Source organism: Chiloscyllium plagiosum, unplaced genomic scaffold (assembly GCF_037043375.1).
Source record: "Chiloscyllium plagiosum isolate Xiang-an unplaced genomic scaffold, Cpla_swu_hap1 HiC_scaffold_8, whole genome shotgun sequence".
Lineage (NCBI taxonomy): Eukaryota > Metazoa > Chordata > Chondrichthyes > Orectolobiformes > Hemiscylliidae > Chiloscyllium > Chiloscyllium plagiosum.
Window position 1 is genome coordinate 99,637,348 of NW_028270146.1, and position 24,997 is coordinate 99,662,344.

Consider the following 24,997-nt stretch of genomic DNA (forward strand, 5'->3'; position numbering starts at 1 on the left):
CCCTTTCAAGTTTCACAACATCGTTCCAATAGGAAGGAGACCAGAGTTGCACGCAATATTCCAACAGTGGTCTAACCAATGTCCTGTACAGCCGCAACATGACCCCCCAACTCCTGTACTCCATGCCCTGACCAATTTTTTAAAAAAATAGCGTAATTAACATCAGGAATAAAATGTTAATCATAATTGTTTCAAAAACTTCGCTTCATTCACTCATGTTCAACTGCTTTAGGGAAGAAAATCTGCCATCCTTATCCATTTGGCTTATATGTGACCCTGGATCCACAGCAATGTGGTTGACTCAATTATTTTTGAAACGACTATTCCAGCCACTTGGTTGTGTCAAGTCACTTGAAAGAGAAGCATTTTGAGTCTAACTACAACACTGTGATAGTTCAAAAAGCTGGTTCATCACTACCATTAAAAAGGCAATTAGGATCGTGCAATATGTGCTGACCTTGACTGTGATGTTCACTTGCCAAGAGCCACTGGCAGCTAGTGGGAGGGGCATGTGCGTTTGGGTAATTTTTTAAGAGCATCCCCTCTTCTACTTATCACATTGCTAACACTATCCAGAACTATATTCAATTGCTGATCTATGTATATTGTCCATCGTTAAAACTGCGGCCTTTTAATGGAAATGTTTTACTGCCTCACTTTCCCATTCCTCAAAAACCTAATTTTAATTAGGATGAGAACTCTTATCACAACAAACAATTGATTTGGAATACTTTTTTTCTCTCGGTTCATTGTAAAAATATTAAGTGGGATCATCTAAGAAGCCTAACCTCTTTACATTTCCTCATTTGGAATTGATAATATTGGGTGGTGACTGCACAAGTTCAGTGTTTTGATGAAGTGATGAAAAATGCAGATATCATATCAAACATTGTATCGTAAATGGCACGTTCAGATTTAAAGATGTTACAGTAAAAAGGATTATTGTTTCTAGTGTTAGTAAATATGATTGCACTGTGCAGGAGATATCCACAAATTCTCTCACCAAAAACGGAGTGCAAGATACCAATGGAGCCTGTACATTAGTCTTTATGTAAGTCTTCAAGGAGAAAAAGATAGAAGCTGTAAAGAACATTTTATTGTAATTGATGATTGTCCTGCATTAAGTCTTCAGTGAATGAGGCGCTCTTAGTATGTGGGGCCTTTATTGCTGATGCATTTATTTGTCTCACCATTCCACTTCATTCCCTAAAATCTTCATGGTTATACAGTACAGAAGAGGCCCTTTGGCCCATTGACTCTATACCACCAAAACTATGCTAAATCTACTCTCATTTCACTTTAAGACACTGAACTTAAAGCCTCTTTAAAGATCGTAAGGTTACCTGCCTCAACTACCCTCCCAGGCATACCATTCCAGACCCCCACCACCCTATGGGTGAAAGGTTTTATCTTCAAATCCTCTTTATCTCAGGCTTTCACCTTAAAGGTGTGTCCTTTGTTATTTGACCCTTCAGATAAGGGATCAGCTGCTTTCTGACCATCCGAAGCATGCCCCTCATAATCTTACACAGCTCTCTCAGCCCACACCCCCACCCCAAACCTTCCCTGTTCCAAAGAAAACACTTTCAAGCTTATTCAGCCTCTTTTCGCAGTTAAAAGGCTCACCTGTAAAGATTGAATCTTTATTCTGACGAACGTAAATGTCTACAGTTGCTGATGATTCCCTGTTCTGCTTCAGGATTTGTCCACCAGTAAGGCTTATGAAAATCTTTTCTAAACTTTCACTCCGTCAAAAGTCAAACAAGACAAGGTAACTAGTCAAAGTTACTTTAATAAATGGAGGTAGCATTCTTTTAGGGTTCATGGGTTAGCTTCTAGGATTTGATGGCTGCATATGGACTCTGCATATGGGATCTTGCATTTGAATATCATTCTTTTGGGCAGCAGATGAAATGTACCAACGTGGAATTAAAGCCCAAAGGTGAATCAGATCGTGGAGAGAATCTGCAATACTGTTTAAATCCTTTGGAACTCCATCTAAAAATAAGTAGTCTTAGACCTACTGACTGACATCCATGTTGCATTACTCTTTAATTTCTGGATTGAGCGTGCAATTTGGGCTGTTGTTGGAATGCAATTCTGCAGGCACAGCATTGTCAAGTGAGTTATCTTTCAGGGACTGTCTGCTGGTTTGGCTAGATGTAAGATATCTCCTATTACTATCCAACAAAGAGGGATATTCATTTGATATCAAGATTCTCACATAATAGCTTGTAAAAAGTGTTGTCATTTATTGTATTTACCATTGGTGGGAATTGTGTACACATTGTCAGCTGTGTTTTTCACAGTATCATCATTGGTCACATTTCAGAGAGTGAGTGCAATAAGACGTCAAGGATGTGAAAGGTACTTTTTAAGTGCAATTTCTGCCTTTCGCTGGTATGGAGAGTGACAGTTTCAACTGAAAATGTCCCTTTAATGACACTGTGCAGCTGATCAAAATTTAGTTTGTTACTGCTGGTTCGTAAATTCCTTAAAATAAGGTTTTTAAGTAAGAGAACACTTCCAAACAGTGTGTCTTGCACTATTGAGGATGTGCAATCACAGCCAACAGTGTGTGAATCAACACACCCTGTCATGAAGTAAACTGCTTTGAATTTTCTTGCTCAGATGTTTGTTAAATCAATGTAATTGGTTCCATGCACCTGATCCAATGAGCAGGAAAATGAGAGCTCAGAATTTGAAAGTTGGTGCTTGCATTCTTTTTTTCATTCTCTCACTAACATTCCCTCCCACTGAGGTCAGCAGCACTAAATCAAACTGCATTTTTCCTTTCCCAGCCACTTTCTATAGTTAATTTTCCTTCAGTGTAAACATTGAGAGATTTGTGATAATACATTAATTCATGTTTCCAGTCCTTATCTGTCCCAGGGGAAATGGCCTGACTGTATGAAATGAACCCCACCTACATTGCAGCTCCTGCTGGCCACATCCCAGCTGCCGAAAGTATGAGCCATCTGTGCCCCATGACTACCTTACCCCATTTATATTGTGAAGAAATTCTAGGTAGGTATCGAAACTATTCTCACAAGCAAGGACAAAAATCAATGAAAGAAACAAAAATATTATTGATGTCTGTAGATTACACTTCTACCCTAGAATGCAGTAGGGTCCTCTCTTCACAATGCAACATTCCTTCCATTTCTAAGGTCCCTTGCGTCCATTTTTCAAAGTTACAAAAGCAGATTTTTTTTTAGTTTTGCTGTTATAAATCACCACATGACGGAGTGCTGGTAGTTACCAGCATTCCAGGGTTTTTGCAAAAAGATTCATCTCTAGTTCTGCTCTAAACAAAGCTATATGGTGTCTTAACACACATGCTTAGAAGTTTTAGAAGCAACTTAGATTGACAGTGATACCAGTGAGGATTTTTTTAAATTCTAAATGAACATACAATAGATATTTTCCAGTAAATCTATTACACACCTTGGGAGCAGATGGGACACCGAGTCCAGGCATGTACGCTCAGAGGTAGGGCCGCTACCACTATACCACAAGAGCCCCCATGAACATACCATATGCTGTGCAGTCCTTTATGTGAATAAAGAGCTGATTTTTTTTTCTTCAATTTGTCAACTGAGTGCACATCTTGTTCTAGGTTGTTTGACAAATTTGTCTGCTTGGTGTGGTAGAGGGGGAATGTGAGTGGGAAGTATTGCAGGTGAAAGAGAGAATGGAACTGAATATACCTGAAGGTTATAATATTGCCATGCTGAAATGCAAACTCAAGTCCACAGTCTCTCAATGCTTATGTTATCATCAATTCACCACAATTTTCTCTATTATGCAACTTTCACCCCATTTGCAATCATTTTTTTTTCTTCTCCATAGTCATCAGTTGTGTAGTTCCCACCAACTCAATGCTCACTTTTCATCCTACTTCTGCTCTGTTACCACAAGTATTCCACAAAGAATCATTCTCGGGCCTGCTACTTGGTAATAACATCCAAAAACAGAGTTGGTTTCTATGCTGATGACCCTGCAACAGGTCTACCTTTGGCCACCATCCTATCAACTCAACCACTGTCGTTAAATTAACTGACACCCAGTATTGGTTCAGCAGAAGCTGCTTCTCATCAAATATTGGGAAGGTGAAAGCCATTATTTTTCCAGTCCAAAATACATTTGTGCGCTATTGACTCCATCCTTCTGGTCTGAAATTAAAGTAGTCTGTTTGCAGCCTGGTGTCACTTTCGAACCTGGGTTGAGCTTCCAACATTTGATTTGTGCTAACAGTAAGAACACCTATTTCTACCTGTTTCCCTAGGTCAACTACTACAAAATTGGGTAAAGGCAGGCGCAAGAAGCCTCATCCATTCCTTTGTCGCCTCTCAGCTTGACTATTCCAATGCACGCCTGGCCAATTTCCCACATTCTACACACTGTAAATTGGAGGTCATCCAGAATTCAATTACCCGTCTTAACTTGCAGCAAATCTGTTACCTGTCTCTCTCTCTCCCTCTCTCTCTCTGTCTCTCTCTCTCATGCATGCGTGCACACACAACCCCAACCCCACTCACTGGCCTATCCTAACATGCAGTGAATACTTGTTTGATGCTAAAATTCTCATTCTTATTTTCAGTTCCCTCTATTGCTTTGTTCCTCCCAACCTCTGTAATCTCCTCCAGATCCACCATACTGCAGGATATTTACACTCCTCCAATTCTGGACGCTTGCACATTTCGAGTTATAATAGCTGCATCATCATTGGCCATTGCTTGAATTGCCTGGGTCCCAAATACTGGAATTCTCTCAAGTCTCTTGCCCACTTTCTTTCTTTTTCTTCCTTGAGGACTCTCCTTAAAATCTACCATTTTTGGTCAAGCTTTTAGCTTGACCTAACATCTCTTATCTAGGTTGATCATGCTCCTGTGAACAACCTTGGATTATGTTGTTCATGATAGTGTTATTTTACTACAAGTAGCTGTGTTCACTCCAAGTCCCTCGAACCCAGGCTCTACTCGGAAAATTGATTCTGAAGAAGTTTCATAAGTAACACATTGCATTGAACCACTCATTGAAAGAATTAACCACAAGTTTGTGGGTGGCACGGTAGCACAGTGAGGCTCTGCTGCCTCACAGCGCCAGAAACCTGGGTTCAGTTTCCGCCTCAGGCAACTGTCTGTGTGGAGTTTGCACATTCTCCCTGTGTCCGCGTGGATTTCCTCCCGGTGCTCCAGTTTCCTCCCACAGTCCAAAAATGTGCAGTTTAGGTGAATTGGCCATGCTAAACTGCCCATAGTGTTAGGTGTAGGGGAATGGGTCTGCGTGGGTTGCTCTTCGGCGGGTCGGTGTGGACTTGTTGGGCTGAAGGGTCTGTTTCCACACTGTAAGTAATCTAATCTAATCTTCTGTTTACCTGCCACTTTACATTTTTATCTTTCAAATGTTTAGTCCCACTGTAAATCCTATGAAGGGCTTTGTTCCTAATTCAGGCAATGGTAAGACAACATAGATTGCTGTTCACTGAGCTTTGCATGAAACCAATTACCTTAACATTATGCCCCCTCGTGATAGACATTTCCACCATGGGAAAGTCTCTGGCTATCCACTCTAACTATGCCTCTCATCATCTTGTACACCTCTATCAAGTCACCTATAATTGGTCTCTAATTGGCTAGAGTGGAAAATTGGCTTGGGCTGTATGCCCTAGATTAAAACAACTAATTTCAAAATGAGTGTGAAAACCTGAATCACATTCAGCTTTCTTTGGGGTCAGCTGATTCTAGGACCCTGTGTTTGTCAATGTGGGTCTTTGTCTGATGATCTGAGCTGAGCTGTCAATTAGTTTTGAAAAGTATTTTGGGGATAGAGGAGGGTTGCATTGAGTGATGCTAGGTCAGGGTTGGATTTGATGCCTATGTTGATAAATATACTACCAACATGCACTACACCACTTCATGTGGTAGCCCATGGAACTGTATCCTGGTAAGGGCCAGTGCTTTGGGAGAAGGTTCAGTGTGGTGGTGGTGAGCAGGATATAAATTTGAAGCCTGAACATTTGAGGTTTGAAAAAAGTAAATATTTCCATGTGTTTCTTTCAGACAAAGAAAGCCTGATCACAGACAGTGGGAAGCTACATACTCTTGACATCCTCCTAACACGGCTAAAAGCCCAGGGCCATCGTGTGCTTATTTACTCCCAGATGACACGTATGATCGATCTGCTAGAGGTGAGGAGTGATCTAGTTCTTAATAAGCTATTATTTGAAATTGCATAAGAACATACTTGCTGGAGTTGTGACAAATAATGCTTTCTTCATTAGGTTTTAGTTTGGTGACTGCATCTTTTAAATTCAGTTGTTGTGCAGAGATCATTGAAGCCCAAGATCTGTACCTGCAGAATTGTGCAGGTATAAATTGTTATAAATTCACTGGCTATTGCATTGAGTGTGTGTCTCAATTTTCAAATGGTAGTCATTTCCGAACTATTTGTTTTTGGCATGCCTATTCTTTTTGGAATTGAAGTGGCTCTTTCTTCCATGCCCGAGTGACTTTCTAGGAAATGAATAGTACTGAATTGATTGTTGGAAAATATCCCATGAGAACAGACATCACACATCTTAGCGAAGCAAAGAGACTTTTTAGGAAATCTCAGCAGAGACTGTTTCAACTACCTGAAAGAAAGAGATATGGTGTATCATAAGAGTATTATCTGCAAAAGTCTTGGTTCTTAGCTGCACATCCAGCTTAAATAATTTTATCCAAGTGTGTCCTTTACCTAAAAGCAAGCTGACACTCAGCTCAAATACAGCTTGCACTTGAGTCTATTCATATACTAGGATCTCCATTTCTAGGCCAGTACTGTGCATCCCTTTCTCATAAATTCCCTCTTTCACACATTCTTATTCACAGGCAGTTAGATCAATGATGGCCATTTGTTAGGAAAATTTGTTATAATTGGCTTTGGGAACACAGATCATTACAAGTTTATTCTTGTTTGATTAACTGACAAGATAATTAGTGTATCTGCATCCTTTTTAAGACTTGGATCCCAATACATAAGGATGATCATTCATCACCCCATGGAGAGCCAGGGCCTATGAAAGATGGAGGGGACTGATCTACCAGTCAAGACAATTAATCAAACCATCTGGATTGATAACACATTTCTTAGTTTGGACTAAATGTTACCACATGGCATAATGGAGAGATGTAGAACAGATAATGTGAAATCCCTTTTGGATATGGAGGAGTGATGTCTCATGGATCTGTGCTAGAACTTGTTCTTTTTGTTTATATGCAGGTTAGCTGCTGCTAGTACAGGAAGAGCATGTGGGACCTTGCAGCTGGATGTAGTGGTATATGATATAAAGGAAGCAGTTACAGTTTAATGCAGAGTATTGTATCAAGAAAAGACTGCAACCAATTTATGCACTGCAAGCTGACACAAACATCAACATGATAATGACCAACTCATCTGCTTTTGAGCCTGAAACTTTGAGACTTACAAAGCAAGAATGCTCCCAACTGAGTCATGGTTCCCAGGGTTCATTTGTTCCTTTTAACAGTGATGTTTTTCAGTACTATTCTGGGACTTCGTTGCCAGTACAAGTGAAGTTGTCAGATGAGCCATGATCTCACTGGGGGAGCAGACTCCATGGTCTGAATGGCTTACTTTTACTCCTGTCTTTTGGTCTTAACTTTAGTTTTCATACATTTTTGTCACAGAATATGTGACAAAAGCAGACATTTTATGCACACTTAAAGTCCTTGAATCACACAACATAGAAACAGACCCTTCAGTCCAACGTGTCTACACCAGCCAGATATCCTAAACTGAAGTAGTCCCATTTCCATCTTTTGGCCCAGATCTTCTAAACCCTTACCATTCATGGACCGATCCATATGCCATTTAAACATTTGTATTTGTACTTGTCTCTACCATTTCCTATGGCAGCTCATTTCGGATACACACCGCCCTCTGCTTGACAAAGTTACCCCTCATGTCCTTTTTAAATCTGTCCTCAAGTTTTGGACTCCGTCACCCTAGCAAAAAGATCATGGCTATTCACCCTATCTATGCCCCTCATGATTTTATAAATGTCTGTAAGGTCACCCATCAGTCACTGAAGCTCCAGGAGGAAAAGGCCCACCTATTCACCTCCCTCAAACCCTCCAGACCCAGCAAAATCTTTGTAAGTCTTTGCTGCACCCTGTCAACTTTAACAACATCCTTCCTATAGTAAGGTGTCTAGAATTGTACACAGTATTCCAAAAGTGGCCTCACCTATGTGCTATACAGCCTCAACCTAATATCCCAACTCTCTACTCGCTGCATTGACCAGTGAAGGAAAGCTTGCCAAATATCTGCTTCCCCACCGTATCTACCTGCGACTCCACTTTCAAGGAACTGTGCATCTGCACACTAGGTGTCTTTGTTTGGCAACACTACCCAGGACCCTACCATTTGAGGGTATAAATCTTGCCCTGATTTACCTTACTAAAACCTCTCATTTATCTAAATTAAACTCAATCAGCCATTTCTCGCCCCTGATAAGGTCCCATTGTAATCTTAGATAACCACCTTCACTGTCCACTTCACCACCAATTTTGGCGTCAACTGCAAACTATTAACTATGTCTCCTATGTTCTCATCCAAATCAACTTTTATAATTCCTCCCATCTTCTCCCACATTTTGCACTATATCCTTCTCTTTGTTTTTCCCTCATGCTTGTCCAACTTCCCTTATTTTTTCTTTCCAAACTATTCTATTCCCCTAAATTATCTATAGTCTTAAGTGCCACATTCAGGATTGGCTAGCTCAGTTGGCTGGTTTGCAATGCAGAGTGAAACTAATAACTTGGGTTCAATTCCTGCACTGACTGAGGTCACAATGAAAGATTGTCCTTTTCAACCTGTCCATTGACCTGCGGTGAATTCTCTCTGATGAGAGGAGCTCTGTGGTCCAGAAGGACTTTGTGACTTTTATCTATCTTAATGAATCTGCTTTGATCTTAATGAATTTTGGATCGGCGAAAGGGACCAAATGACCTACTCTTGTTCCTATTTGTTATAGTTTTACTCTCACCTTTGAATAAAAGTTTTTGTACTATCCCCCGTTGGATATTTTGGTGGATGTCTTAGACTGACACACAGTATTTGAATTTTGCCTCTCAAATGGACACCTGTTCTTTTCATAGAACATGGAACAGTACAGCATAGTATAGGCCCTTCGCCCCTTAATGTTGTGCCAGCCTTTTGTCCTACTCCAAGATCAGACGGACCTACATACCCTTCATTGTACTATCTTCCATGAGCCAATCCAAGAGTTGCTTAAATGTCCGTCTACTACCACTGCTGGCAGTGCATTCCACGCACCTACTACTCTGACATCTTCCTTAAACATTCCTCCAATTACCTTAAAATAATGCTCCCTCCTGATAAACATTTCCACCATGGGAAAGTCTCTGGCTATTCACTGTTTCTATGCCTCTCATCATCTTGTGCACCTCTATCAAGTCACCTCTCATCCTTCTTCACTCCAATGAGAAAGGCCCAAGCTCCCTCAACCTTTCTTCATAAGACATGCCCTCCAGTCCTAGCACCATCCTCCTCTGCACCCCCTCTAAAGCTTCCACATCTTTTCTATTATGAGGCGACCAGAACTGAGCATAATATTCCAAGGGTAGTCAAACCAAAACTCTATAGATCTGCAGCATACCCTTGCGGCTTTTAAATTTAATTTCCCTGCTAATGAAAGACAACACCACATGCCGCCTTAATAACCTTACGAACTTGGGTGTCAATTTTGAGGTATCTGTAGACACGGACTCCAAGATCTCTCTGTTCCTCCATACTGCCAAGAATCATGCCTTTAACCCTGTTTTCTGCATTCAAATTCAACCTTCCAAAGTGAATGACTTCACACTTCTTTCCGAGTTGTACTCCATCTGCCAGTTCCGCATCCTGTCAATGTCCCATTGCAACCTACAACAGCCCTCCACACTATCTGCAAATTCGCCTACCTTCGTGTTATCGGCATACTTACTAACCCACCCATTCACTTTCTCATCCAAGTCATTTATGAAAATCACAAAGAGCAGAGATCCCAGAACAAATCCCTGCGGAACATCGCTAGTCATTGAGCTCTAGGCTGAATATTTTCCATCAATCACATCAACCTCTGGCTTCTATGGGCCAGCCAATTCTGTATCCAGACAGACAGGTTTCCCTGCATCCCATGCATCCTTACTTTCAGAATGAGCCTGCCAAGCGGAACCTTCTCAAATGCCTTGCTAAAATCCTCATACATCACATTCACTGCTCTACCTTCATCCTTGTGTTTTGTCACATCCTCAAAGAATTCAATAATGTTTGTGAGGTATGCCCGTCACAAAGCATGACAATTATCTGTAATCAAAATATGATTTTCCAAATAATCATAAATTCTCTCTTTCAGAATCCTGTCTAATATTTAGTCCATCATATAAGACTGACTGGTCCATAATTCCCAGAATTATCCCTATTCCCTTTCTTGAACATTTACCACTTTCCAATCATCCAGCATTATTTCAGTGGACAGTGAGGATGCAAAGATCATCACTAAAAGAACAGCCGTGTCTTCTCTCGTTTCCTGTAGTAACCAAGGGTATTTTCCATCTGGCCCAGGGGATTTATCCATCCTTACGTTTTTCAAATTTTTCAGCACATCTTCCTTCCTAATATCAACTTGTCCTAGCATATTGGTCTGATTCACACTGTCCTCAGAAACATCAAGGTCCCTCTCGTGAATACTGAAGCAAAGAAGTATGCATTAAGGACTTCCCTTACTACTACCAACTCCAGGCGCAAGTTCCCTCCACTATCCTTGATTGGCCCTGCCCTCACTCTGGCCATCCTGTTGTTCCTCACAAGTGTAGAACGCCTTAGGGTTTTCTTTAATCCTACTCACTAAAACCTTTTCATGCCCCCTTGCGTCTCTAAGTCCATTCTTGAGTTCCTTCCTGGCTACCTTGTAACCCTCTAGAGCCCCTGTCTGATCCTTGCCTCCTCAACCTCAAGTAAGCTTCCTTCTCCCTCTTGACTAAGGTTGAAAGAACCTTGAGTGATAAGGGACATAGTCAAGAGGGAGAAGGAAGCTTACTTGATGTTGAGGAGGCAAGGATCAGACAGGGGCTCCAGAGAGTTACAAGGTAGCCAGGAAGGAACTCAAAAAAAAAATACAAAAGCTTTACCTTACCAAGCCTCCACACATGGTCTTTTATTTTGGTTAGAGGAGGACATCGGGTGGGAGACAACCACACGTGTAGTGTCTCTGGTTTAGCCACAGCCCAAATACATCAGTCCATGTGTTCAGCAGTCCCCATGTCCACGTCCACTCCTGTTGAGCCTTCGCTTAGCTTATTCACAAGGTAAGTCTTTAAGACCTTCCTTGCAGCCCCCTGGTCCTTGCTGTCACTGCTCCTGCTGCAAATGGAAATGAACACAACTCTAATAGAGATTTTGAGAAGTATGAAAGAGTTGTGATGGAAATGAACATTTCCATCACAACTCTTTCATACTTCTCAAAATCTCTGTTAGATCACTTCTCAACCTTTTGAGAAGAGGCCAGTTGTGTTCATCCTTTCCTTTGACGGATATAATCTTAAACATGTTTTGCGCTTCTCCAATGCCCTGTAAGCTCTTATAATATGGTGACCAGAACACTACACTGCATTCAATTGATGGCTAACTAAGACTTATTAGCCTAACTCTAAATAATAATTGGTCCTGCAGCTATTATTTTACAGGTCCTACTATACACTTGCTGAATTCCTGTCCCTCACCCCTTGCAGCAAATAGTTCGGAGGCATACCTGGTACATGGGAAAATACTGTTTTTATTGGTGGGCAGTCATCTCAGCTCAAGAAAATTTCTGCAGGAGTTGCTCATGATAGTGTTTTCAGTCCAACCATTTTTAGGTGCTTCAACAACCTTTTCTTCATGAAAAAGACACAAGTGGGCGCGTTGACTCATTGTTTATGTTGGTTATCAGTGTTGAATATTTGAAAGTTGATGACAGCAATAGGCAGCTAAGGGGAGTTAAGGCCACTAGCGAATCAGCCAACATCTTATTTTTGATGGGTTGAATAGCCTAAGCTTTCTGTTACTTAATTTTATCGGAGTGGAAACATGGGAACAAATTAAGGAAATGGAGTAAAAAAGAAATAATTCACTAAAATTAACAGGACAGAAGAGTCACAAAGTGATCAAAATTGTCATTTCTACAACAGAAATTCAATTACTACTTCAGCCAATGTTTATGAAGCCGACAAAGAGAGGTTTACAACTGGGTCCACTCATGGATAATGAAACAGAGCAGATGAGAATTAGGGGAGCATCTCGTAATAATTATCACAACATAAAATGCTTTTAAGATGATTGAGGGCATAACTAGGACCAGTCATAACCGATGATCAAAACACTAACTCAGCCACAAATGTATTCAGTCATGCAGCCGTCAATGTTGTTTGCAGAAGAGAATTCCAAAGGTTTGCAGTTCTCGCAGAAAACAGTCTTCCTCAATTCCAACTTAAGTAGTAGGAGAATCCTTATGTTTAAACTTTGTCCTTAGTTCCCAAGGGGAATATTCTTTCAACATCTATTTATCAAGTCTCCTCAGAATCTTAGGTTAAAACTTCAGTCTCCGATCCAAATGAATACACCTTTTCTCATATGACCACACCAGCCCAAGAATCAGCTGAATGAAATTCCTCACCAATGCCCTGTTCAACCACAGCAAGACTTCTCTACTTCTATCCTCCCATGTCCCTTGGAATTAAGGCCAACATTCCGTTTGCCCTCCTAATTACTTGTTGCACCTGCAGGCTAATTTTGTGGTCTGTGTTCAAGACCACCCAGACTCCTTTGTATTGCACTATCTCTCCATTTATGTTATGTTTTATTTTACTCCAAATACCAAAGCTAGACAACCTCTCAATTTCCCACATTAAATACCATCTATCAATTTTGCTGACTTGCTTCATTTATCTGTATCATTTGACAGATTATTTTGTCAAACATGGAGACCAGAATTGCATACAGTATTCCAAAAGTGGCCTAATTAATGTTCTGTACAGCTGCGACATGACCTCCTAACTCCTGTACTCCATACTCTGACCAATAAAGGCAAGCATACCAAATACTGCCTTCACTATCCTATCGACTTGTGACTCCACTTTCAAGGAACTATGAACCTGCTTCTTTGTTCAGCAGCACTCCCCAAGTCTTTACCATTATATGTGTGAGTCCTACCCTGATTTGCCTTTCCAAAATGCAGCACCTCACATTGATCGAAATTAAACTCCATCTGCCACTCCTCAGCCCATTGGGCCATCTGATCAAGATCCTGTTCAGGTACTGAGGACTTAACCACTTTATGCATTTTAAGACCTCTATGTCCCCGCATTCTGTATCTCCCTTGTCCTTTTCCACAGTAAACACTAATGCAAAATACTCATTTAGTATCACCCCCATCTCTTGAGGTTCCACACATGGGACAGCATGCTGAACTTTGAGGGAGCCTTTTGTCCTTAAAGTCTTTCTAAACCCCTTGGGATTCTCCTTAACCCTGTTTGCCAAAGCTATCTCATATCCCCTTTTTGCCTTCCTGATTTCCGTCTTAAGTATACTCCTACTGCCTTTATACTCTTCTCAGGATTCACTGAATTTCTGCTGTCTATACCTGACATTTGCTTCCTTTTTCTTAATAAAAACTTCAGTTTCTCTAGTCAACCAGCATTTCCAACACCACCTAGCCTTTCCTTGAACCCTAACAGAAACATAGTGTCTCTGGACACTCACTATCTCATTTTTGAAGGCTTCCCATTTTCTAGCCATCCCTTTCACTTGCGAACAACTGCCCCAATCAACTTTTGAAAGTTCTTCCCTAATACTGTCAAAATTGGCCTTCCTCCAATTTAGAACTTCAACTTTTAGATCTGGTCTATCCTTTCTCATCACTATTTTAAAACTAATAGAATTATGGTCACTGACCCCAAAATGCTCCCCCACTGACATCTCAGTCACCTGCCCTGCCTTATTTCCCAACAGTAGGTCAAGTTTTGCACCTTCTGTAGTAGGTACATCCACATATTGATTCAGAGCATTTTCTTGTACACACAACAAATTCCTCTCCATCTAAACCCTTATCATTATGGCAGTCCCAGCCTATGTTTGGACAGTTAAAATCCACTACCATAACCACCCTATTATTCTTATAGATAACTGAGGTCCCTTCACAAATTTGTGTCTCAATTTCCTGCTGACTATTGCGGGGTCTACAGTATAATCCCAATTCCTTTCTTATTTTTCATTTCCACCCAAATAACCGCCCTGGATGTATTTCCAGGAATATCCTCCCTCAGCACAGCCGTGATGTTATCCTTTATCAAAAATGCCATTCTCTCTCCTCTCTTGCCTTCCTTCCTGTGTAGCATTTGTATCCTGGGACATTAAGCTGCCAGTCCTGTCCATCCCTGAGCCATGTTTCTGTAATTGCTGTGATATCCCAGTTCCATGTTCTGAGCTATGCCCTGAGTTCATCTGCTTTCCCTGTTGGGTCTCTTGCATTGAAATAAATACGTTTAAATCATCAGTCCTACTTCGTGCTCTGCTTTGTTCCTGCCTACCCTGACTGTTCAACTTGCTCCCTTTCCCAATTGTAGCAATCTCAGACTGGTCTCTTGCCTCACTATCTCCCTGGGTCCCAACTGCATCCCCCTCCAAAAAAATTTAAACCTAGCAAATCTACCTGCCAGTATATTAGACCCCTTCCAATTCAGGTGCAATCCGCCCTCATTGTACAGGTCACTTTTGGCCGAGAAGAGATTCCAAGGATTCAGAAATGTGAACCCTTCTCCCATATACCAGCTCCTCAACCACACATTCATCTGGTCTGTCCTCCTATTCCCATCCTCACTAGCGTGTAGCACTGAGAGTAATCCAGATAGTACTACCCTCGAGGACCTTTTGTTTTTAAATTTCTGCCTAAGTTTCTATATTCTCCCTTCTGAATCTCATCCTTTTCCCTTCCTGTGATATTAGTTGTAATGTCCACAATGACTTCTTGCTGGCCCCTCTCATTTGAGAATATTCTGCACTGTCTCAGAAGTATCGTTGATCCTGACACCAGGAAGGCAACGCACCATTCTGATTTCTTGCTGTTGGCCACAAACATCTGTCTGTGCCTCTGACTAAAGTAGTCCCCATCACAATCTGTTATATTTCTTGCTAGTTTTCTCTCATTCTCCAATGTTTCCTGCTTTTGTTTAATTTCCTTCATCAATTTAAAACTCTTCCAATTTTCTGACCTGCCATTAATTTGTGCACGTTTCTTGTTTTCATTTGATTTCATCCTGGTCACTGGATAAATATATGGACGAGAATGGAATAGTGTAGTTTAGATGGGCTTCAGATCGGTGCATCATCACAGGCCGAAGGGCCTGTACTGCACTGTATTGTTCTATGTTAATTTCCTTAATTAGATGAAATGGTCCATACTTCTCTTTAAGTCTCTCTCTTTCACAGTGGAATATATCTTCTGGTTGTACTGATTCTTAAATGTCTGCCACTGTTTCTTTCTGATCTTATTGTCTAACCTATTTTACCATTCCATTTTACCAACTCAGTTTCAGATCATTTATTTAAACCCTCAGACTGTGAAATTCTCTTATAATTACTTTTACCTTGAGGATGCCTTACTGTGAGGTCATAATTAATTAATCTTGTTTCACTATGCATTACTGGATCCAAATAGCCTGTTCACTGGTTAATTTGAGAATGTGATGTTCTGAGCAACTGTCTCATTTTTTGGTTTCATTCATTGGATGTGAGTATTCCTGGCTGGGCCAGCATTTATTGTTCCTCTCTAGTTGCTCTTCAAAAGGTGGTGGTGAGCTGAGCTCATCCTCCACATTAACTTTGCCAACTTGATTCATGTGATCCTCATTGTTAAAATTTTCCACAGTTATTGCAGGATCTTTCCTCTTATTGCCCATATTATGTCATGGTGTACTGTAGGACAATATAAATCTAATGTTGTGGCACCAAGAAGCCGGTTTAATCTGCCATTTCTTTACTTAGCTGTTTCTTGCTTCACCCGAACTGATTCTGCATTTTGATCCTACCAATTTGCTTGTGGCTCAAGTAGGAATCCTGAGATTATGACTTTGTCACTGTCCTTTTATACTTTCACATTTAGCTGTTCATTTTCCCTCTGTATGACCTCTTTAGTCGCCCTGCTTATGTTACTGGTACTCATGTGGGCCACCACAACTGGGTCCTCCAAGTTCTCCTGCATTTATCCCCACAAAAATGCCATATCTGTTAAACAGTTGAAAGGCCTGAAGCTGCTTATTGCTTCTGGGTCCCCACATTTGCCTCTCTTACAGTCCAAACCCTCTTGTCAGTGATCATGGACCAAATCTGAAGGAGTGTGGCAATTGCCATGAGCGAAGCATTTAGGTAATTTTGCACATCCGAATGCATAATGGTATCTGAAGTTCGGACACCAAATCAAATTCTGAGTCAAGTTCCTTAATATTCAGATGCAGCAGATGTGTTTGCTACATAGCTCACAGGTGTCCACTGTATCCATATACTACAACTACGCATCTCTTATCTTGCCATCTATTTTCCTAAGTTTCAAATGTTTTGAACAGCACCCAATGATTATCCCAAGTTATAATAAGTGTAACTGGTTATACTGTATATCACTCATAGTCTCTTGGTGTATTATTGGTCCCCAGGTTTGATATATTGGGAGCTAAGGTGGGGACATAAAACTCTTAATCACCTTCCTGCACCTATTTACTGCTTCCAGGCTTCAGCTTCGGATCTCGTTGTCTCCGGCTCCCTCTTTTGTGCTGCTCCCTTTTGTGAAGGTCACAAAAGCACCTTCATATTTACTCCACCATATTCTCAGATTTAAGGACCTGGTTTTGCTGCGTCCACTCTCCAGTTGCCACTTTTCTGTGATTTATTTTGTGCGTTTGTCAAACTTCCTTTATTTATACTTGCTCACCATCTAATGCACTGAGTCAGCCATTGCTGGGAAGAGAACCAGTGTAAACTAGTCATTGCAGCTGCCTGTTTCACTATTACGTGGTCTCTTGACTACCCCTGTTCGTGTGATTGATCTTTGTATTTTACTTCTGTCCACGTGGATTTTGTTTGTGGTTCACCAAAAGCTATAATTTCATTCTACTGTGTATGTTATCTCAAATAAATAGAGCTGTGCCAGCGCTCTTTTCCATTTTCATATTTTCTAAGTATATTATGCCTTGTAGTGTTTCATTCCTAATTTTGGTATTCCCGTAATGAAAACAAATTGCTGGAGGAATTCTGCTCTCGCAGCATCTGTGGAGAAAGAAACATGAGTCAACATTTCAATTCCAGTGACTTCTCATTGGGTTATGAAGAAGTGTCATTAGATTTGAAATGTTAGTTCTATTTTTCTGCTGAATTTCTCGAGCATTTTCTGTTTTTATTTGAAATTTTCAGCATTCACGGTATTTTGTTTTTGTGGTCTTTCTGGATGTTATATTAATGTCTCTATATTCCTTATATCAGAATCCTCAATTTATTGTTGCCTCCAGTTCTATTGATTCATTACGGACAAAAATAGCAATAATGTTTTTCTTTGATCTATGGTGTTGATTTGATGTTTGTCGTTGGGGTCAATTTTATTGAGATATCGGACAAATCAATCTCATTTAACAGTCGCATAGGTTAGACCTTTTATCACTTTTCTTTCAATTTACAAATTGTTATTCATTTCATTATAAGGTAGAAAACAAAATATTTTACTTGGCATTCAGTGGTACTGGTACCGTCAAGGTAAATGAAATAACATTTGCAGGGAGTGGGTAAATGTCACATGGTTGAGCTTTTCCTAATCAAAACCAGTGGAATCCATTGTCATATGACCAAATCTTCCATATTGCGTCAAACCTGAATTGACCATCCTAGTTCCACTTGGCCTCCTGCTCAATCCCTACGTATGAATGTACAAATTAGGAACAGGAATAGGTTGTTCAGCCCTTTAGGCCTGCTCAACCATTTGATAAGGTCATGGCTGATCTGATTGTGGCCTCAACTCCATTCCAACCACTTCAGTTTAACACAGCCTCAGAAAAATTCAATTATGACCCAGCCTCCACCGCTCACCAGCAAAGGGAATTTCAAAGATCAACAACCTACCAACAGAAAATAATTCTCTTCACTTTAAATGAGTTACGAACTCTAAGCTTACTTCCCACCTACTCAATTGCTAAGCCACTTGCCCCTTGCCATTCTGCTCTTTTTGTTCAACTTCTGCTTTCCACAGAATGGTCTCTGTCAATGCTTCCTCTCCCTCCCACAATCTGCTCACACTCTTTGCCCTTTTAGCCTGTTTGGCGCCTCTATCCATCTCCCCAGCATCCGTCTCATTTTCTCCATCCTGTACTCATACCCACCCCAAACCTCCAGCCTGCTTGCCAGCAACTCACTTTGTTTTCCTGCTTCTCTCCGCTCTGCCTCTCCAGCCTCAACTGAATTGAATTTCTCAGATTTTATTATGAAGGAATTGTTCTCTTCGTTTCAAGGCCCGTTGCTTTAGCCTTTAGGAAATCTGTGTGCGGTGTTCTCGTGCTGTATATAACCATACTTTTCTCCTGTTTAGTTAGTGAATTCCTGTTAATTGACAGCTTGTTTCTGCTTATTAGCATAAGTTACCTGCTTTCAATTGAGTTTGAGATATTAGAAACAAGTCCTGTCCTGTCTTTTTTTTTTAACTTGAAGGTTAATGTTTTCAAAAAATTCTGAATATGGGCTGTGGTTTGGCATTGTCCCAGTCTAATTGAAAGCATGGGAATAGAGTCAGAAATCTACAGCACATCAAAAGAACCTTTGGCCCATCTTTATCCTGTGCTGGTCATAAGCAACCACCTAATTACTCTAATCCCATTTTCCAGCACTTGGTCCATAGCCTTATGTGCCTTTGCATCACAAGTGCACAACTAAATACTACTACAAACTCTCCCATCCTTACAACCAGTGAGTTCCAGATTCCCACCACCCTCTTGGTGAAAATGATTTTCCTCACATCTCCTCCAAATTGCCTGTCTCTTCCCTTAAGTCTATGCCCACTGGTCCTTGACCCTTCATTGGGAGAAACGTTTCTTCCTGTCTATCCTATCTATACCACTTAATTTTATACATTTCAGTCTGTCCCCTCTCAATCTCCTCTGCTCCAAAGAAAATAGCCCCAGTCTGTCCAGTCTGTCATTTTAGCTAAAGCACTCCGGCCCAGGAAACATCCTGGTCAATCTCCTTGCCCTCTTCACTGTAATCACATCCCTCAATAATGTGGATTCTAGAGCTATACGCAATATTCTAACCATGGCCAAAGCAACGTTTTTATACAGCTCCAGCATAACCTCCTTGCGCTTAAACTTTGGTTAATACAGGCAAGCATTCCATATGGTGCCTTAATCTACCTGTCCGACTACTTCTCAGGGACAGTACACATGCACACCAAGGTCCCTTTGATCCTCAGTGCTTCCCAGCTTCTTACCTTGCATTGTGCATATAGTTACCTTGTTTGTCCTGCTCAAGTGCATCAGCTCATGTTTATCGGTTTGAATTCCGTTTGCCTGATGTTCATCTGACCAGCACATGTATATCCTCCTGTAATCTAAGGCTATCCTCTCACTATTTATCATCCCACCAATTTTTATAACATCTGTAAACTTAGTGATAAACTCTCTTACATTGAAGTCTAAATCATTTATGCCCCCAACACTGACTCCTGTGGGACACCACTGGATGCAGACCTCCAGTTGGAAAAACACCCCTCAACTATCACCCTCTGCTTACTGTCACTCAGCCAAGTATGGATTCATGATTTGGAGATGCCGGTGTTGGACTGGGGTGTACAAAGTTCAAAATCGCACAACACCAGCTTATAGTCCAACAGGTTTAATTGGAAGCGCACTAGTTTTTGAAGCGCCGCTCCTTCATCAGGTGGTTGTGAAGGACACAATTGTAAGGCACAGAATTTATAGCAAAAGTTTACAGTGTGATGTAACTGAAATTATACATTGAAAAATACCTTGATTGTCTGTTGAGTCTTTCATCTGTTCGAATACCATGATAGTTTCACTACTTTCATGTGCAAATCACAAAACCTTTTTTTAAAAGTTGCATTCTCAGGTTAGCTGTAACAGTTGGTGTGAGCTAGAATATGTTGAAGGTGTTAGGCCACTGTGTTCTCTGTCTATGCCATGATGTTTAGATAGATTCTAGATTTGGAAGGTGCTGTTGAAGGAACCTTGGTGATTACCACAGTATATTTTGCAGATGGCGCATACTGTTGTCACAGGAAATCAGACCATTAGAAAGATAATTCATTCCCCTATTCTCCCTGAACACTGTATTTTTGCAGACAGGTTTATGAAGGGTGAAGGCATCTGGGCAGACAAGGTGCTGGTGTGGACCTGTTGAATGATGGAGCATGCTTGAGGAGCTTAATAGACTACTCATGTTCCCACTTATGGTTTTAAGGAGGCTATCATATCTGCACCAGTCAACAAAGATATAACTATGCTAATTCTATTCTGGGGTAATGTGAGGGGAGGGGAAATGAGGAAACTGGTGAAATCCACATTGATCCCATGTGGTTGGAGGGTCCGAAGGCGGAAGATGAGGTGTTCTTTCTCTAGGCGTCAGGTGGTTAGGGTTTGGCAATGGAGGAGGCCTAGGACCTCTATCGCCAAACCCTAACCACCTGATGCCTGGAGGAAGGATACCTCATGTTCCCACTTGGGACTTTCCAACCACATGGGATCAATGTGGATTTCACCAGTTTCCTCATTTTCCACTTCTCCCACCTTATCCCAGATCCAACCTTCCAACTTGACATCACCCTCATGACCTGTCCTACCTGTCCATCTTCCTTCCCACCTATCCGCTCCACCCTCCTCTCCAACCTTATCACTATTACCCCACCTCAGTCTACCTCTGAGCTATCTTCACCCAACCCCCCCCTCCCATTTGTCTCTGCATTCCCTTGGCTCACAAGCCTCATTCCTGAGGAAGGGCTTTTGCCTAAAACGTCAATTCTCCTGCTGTGAATTCTGATGCTGTGTGACCTGCTGTGCTTTTCCAGCATCTCATGCCCGAATCTAATCTCCAGCATTTGCAGTCATAAAGATGTACAGCATGGAAACAGACCCTCCGGTCCAACTCGTCCATGCCGACCAGATATCCCAACCCAATCTAGTCCCACCTGACAGCACCTGGCTCATGTCCCTCCAAATCCCTCCCATTCGTACACCCATCCAGATGCCTTTTAAATGTTGCAATTGTACTCGCCTCCACCAGTTCCTCTGGCAGCTCATTCCATACATGCACCACCCTCAGCATGAAAAAGTTGCCCCTCGGGTCTCTCTTATATCTTTCCCCTCTCACCCTAAACCTATGCCCTCTAGTTCTGGACTTGCCCCACCGCAGAGAAAAGACTTTGTCTATTTATCCTATCCAAGTCCCTCATGATTTTATAAACCTCCAGGGAAAACAGCCCTAGCCTATTCAACCCTTCCCTACAGCTCAAATCCTCCAATACGGGCAACATTCTTGTAAATCTTTTCTGAACCCTTTCAAGTTTCACAACATCTTTCCAATAGGAAGGAGACCAGAATTGCACGCAAGATTCCAACAGTGGCCTAACCAATGTCCTGTACAACCGCAACATGTCCTCCCAACTCCTGTACTCAATACTCTGACCGATAAAGGAAAGCATACCAAACGCCGCTTTCACTATCCTATCTATCTGCGACTCCATTTTCAAGGAGAAATGAACCTGCACTCCAAGGTCTCTTTGTTCAGCAACACTCCCTCGGACCTTACCATTAAGTGTGTCAGTCCTGCTAAGATTTGCTTTCCCAAAATGCAGCACTTCACATTTATCTAAATTAAACTCTCGTTATCTCCTTTCTGAAGGCTTCTCATTTTCCAGCCGTCCCTTTACCTGTGAACATCTCCGCCCAATCAGCTTTTGAAAGTTCTTGCCTAATACCGTCAAAATTGGCCTTTCTCCAATTTAGAACTTCAACTATTAGATCTGGTCTATCGTTTTCCATCACTATTTTAAAACGAATAGAATTATGGTCGCTGGCCCCAAAGTGCTCCCCCACTGACACCTCAGTCACCTGCCCTGCCTTATTTCCTAAGAGTAGGTCAAGTTTTGCACCTTCTCTCGTAGGTGCATCCACATACTGAATCAGGAAATTTTCTTGTACACACTTAACAAATTCCTCACCATCTAAACCCTTAACTCTATGGCAGTCCCAGTCTATGCTTGGAAAGTTAAAATCCCCTACCATAACTACCCTATTATTCTTATAGATAACTAAGGTCTCTTAACAAATTTGTGTCTCAATTTCCTGCTATTGGGGGGGTCTACAGTACAATCCCATTAAGGTGATCATTCCTTTTTTATTTTTCAATTCCACCTAAATAACATCCCTGAATGTATTTCCAGGAATATCCTCCCTCAGCACAGCTGTAATGCTATCCCTTATCAAAAATGCCATTCCCCTCCTCTCTTGCCTTCCTTTCTATCCTTCCTGTAGCATTTGTATCCTGTCCATCCCTGAGCCATGTTTCTGTAATTGCTATGATATCCCAGTCCCATGTTCCGAACTCTGCCATAAGTTCATCTGCTTTCCCTGATAGACCTCTTGCATTGAAATAAATGCAGTTTAATTTATCAGTCTTACCTTGTTTTCTGCTTTGTCCCTGCCTGCCCGGACTGTTTGTTCTCAACTTTAGCAGTCTCAGATGGAAATCCTTTCTCACTATCTCCCTGGTAAGGTATAAACAAGGACTGCAGATGCTGGAAACCAGAGTCTAGATTAGAGTGGTGTTGGAAAAGCACAGCAGGTCAGGCAGCATCCGAGGAGCAGGAAAATCGACGTTTCGTGCAAAAGCCCTTCATCAGCCCTTATTCTAGTAAACCACCTCTACTGTCAAGCAATCATATCCTCCCTATAACATGGTCACCATATCTTCATGCAATACTGTAGCTGTGGTCTAATCAATGTTGTATACATAAAGTTCCAGCATAAGCACCTTGCTTTTCTTATTTTCTATCTCTGCAAATGAAGGCAGCCAAAGGGGATCCTGTCTCTTTAAACTGCCAGTTATTCAGTTTGATGCTATGTTGAGCGAGCAACTAAGGAGAGGATCTGGTTCAATGTGTGAGTGAGCAGAGAAACTGGTTCAAGTTGCTGCTAGAAATGCAATGTCAGCTTGTGTCAAAACTCAGCAAAAATCTAGAAATTCAGTAATTAAAGTTTCAGCTGTTTTCAGACTAGGTCCCATTAGGCAGGTTATATGCTTGCAAACAACAGGCTTGGAGTAGCTACAACTTTGCAAAAGTGCTGCAGCGACGGGAAGGGGAAAGGCAGTAAAGCACAGGCCTGGGCAAGATCAGTCTGTAAACAGGTTGCAGCTATTGACCAAAAGCCCACTTGGCATGATTAGTACCCTGGAAAAATGCCCAATGTTCCCCAGTCTGCACCGCTTTTTCAGTTAGTCTATCTCTTTGCTTTCGTTCTGTCTTCCCCCCCCCCCCACTTCTCTGTACCATCGTGTTACTACAATAATAATTTGCGTTTATCGAGCATCTTTAATGTATTAACATGTGCCAGGGTGTACATCTAAACAAAAAATTCTCACCAAACTCATTTGCCAATCTTAGTTGGTAGCACTCTTGGCTCTGAGTTAAACTGGTGTGTTCAAATCCCAGTTCAGAGACTTGAGAACAGAAGTCTGGGTTGACACTCCACTGCAGTACTGAGAGAGCATGGTCTGCAATTGGAAAGTAAAGGTGATCTCCAGTGTGAACCCACAGACCTATATGTTACCAATGCAAAATTTTGAATAAGAATGGGGAAAGTCTGCCAGTGTCCTGACCACCATTTAATCCTCAATCAACGTCACTCGTCATTGAGAGCTTGTTGTAGATAAATTTGCTGCTGCATTTCATTGGCTGCAGAGCAGTTTGGAAAGTTGAGATTTGGAATAGTATTCTACAAATGCAAGTTTGTAATTTTCATGTGATATTAGCAGAAGTGATCCGTAGCTTTGTCAAATTGCTATTTTAAGCATCCACATTTCTTTTAAATGCTGTAAAAGAGTTGGAGAGGTTTAGGGAGAAGCTTTTATTTCTTCCATCTTGAAGAGCTGAAGGCACAGGGTTGACCAAGGGTTCGGAGTTGGAGAAACATGGATCTGTGAAGTTGTTGAGCTGGGGAGGATACAGTGAAGCTCCTGCCTAACAGCTCATTGACAAAGCCACTGAAATTTATTACCAATAGCACATGTTGATGGAAACACAGTATGTAATATGTGGATCATTGCTTGAAAAACATTTATATTTGTCTTTCTCATTTTACCCAGTTGCCTTCAGTCCCATATTTTGATTGGAGCAAGTCAGACGTTAATGAGAAGCTTACTTATCTGTACCAGTGACTGGATCTGGTTGGGTTAAAAATGCCATCTTTACAAGAGGATGAAATGTTTGTCCCAGACCAGCCAGATTTTATTGATGGGCACAGCAGGTTCATTGTGCCCACTCCTGCTCCTAAATACTCTGTTTCTGTATTAGTGTCTTCATTATGCCAGCAAGGTGCTGACCAGTCATGGGATGCACTTCGAGACACCAGCAACCCTCTAGGACATCTCTCAAAATGTCAGTGTTCCTAGGCCTTGGAGTGAACTTGACCATGTACTTGTTGATTAGTCATGATCTCGTTGAATGGCGAAGCAGACTCCAAGCCAAGCAGCTTGTTCCTTGCTCTTGCTCGTATGCTTGGCAGCAAGTGGATTCACCATTTTGCAGTTGTCACTCTGCTTGAGATCAGCTGACTGAGCACAGTCTGTGTGGAGACATGGAAAGGTCAGTCTTATAGAGACAGCAAAAAAATGCAAAACTGGCCTGAGGTTT

General features: G+C 41.4%; 1 protein-coding gene across 2 annotated transcripts in view; it reads left to right on the forward strand.

Annotated features, from left to right (window-relative positions):
* The window catches only part of ino80 (INO80 complex ATPase subunit), a 215,530-nt gene that overhangs the window by 162,767 nt on the left and 27,766 nt on the right, over positions 1 to 24,997 (forward strand). For both annotated transcript variants that reach the window (XM_043698306.2, XM_043698307.2), the window contains exon 27: positions 6,066 to 6,193. In XM_043698306.2, the coding sequence (XP_043554241.2) occupies positions 6,066 to 6,193 (128 nt within the window). The remainder of the gene's footprint in view (positions 1 to 6,065; positions 6,194 to 24,997) is intronic.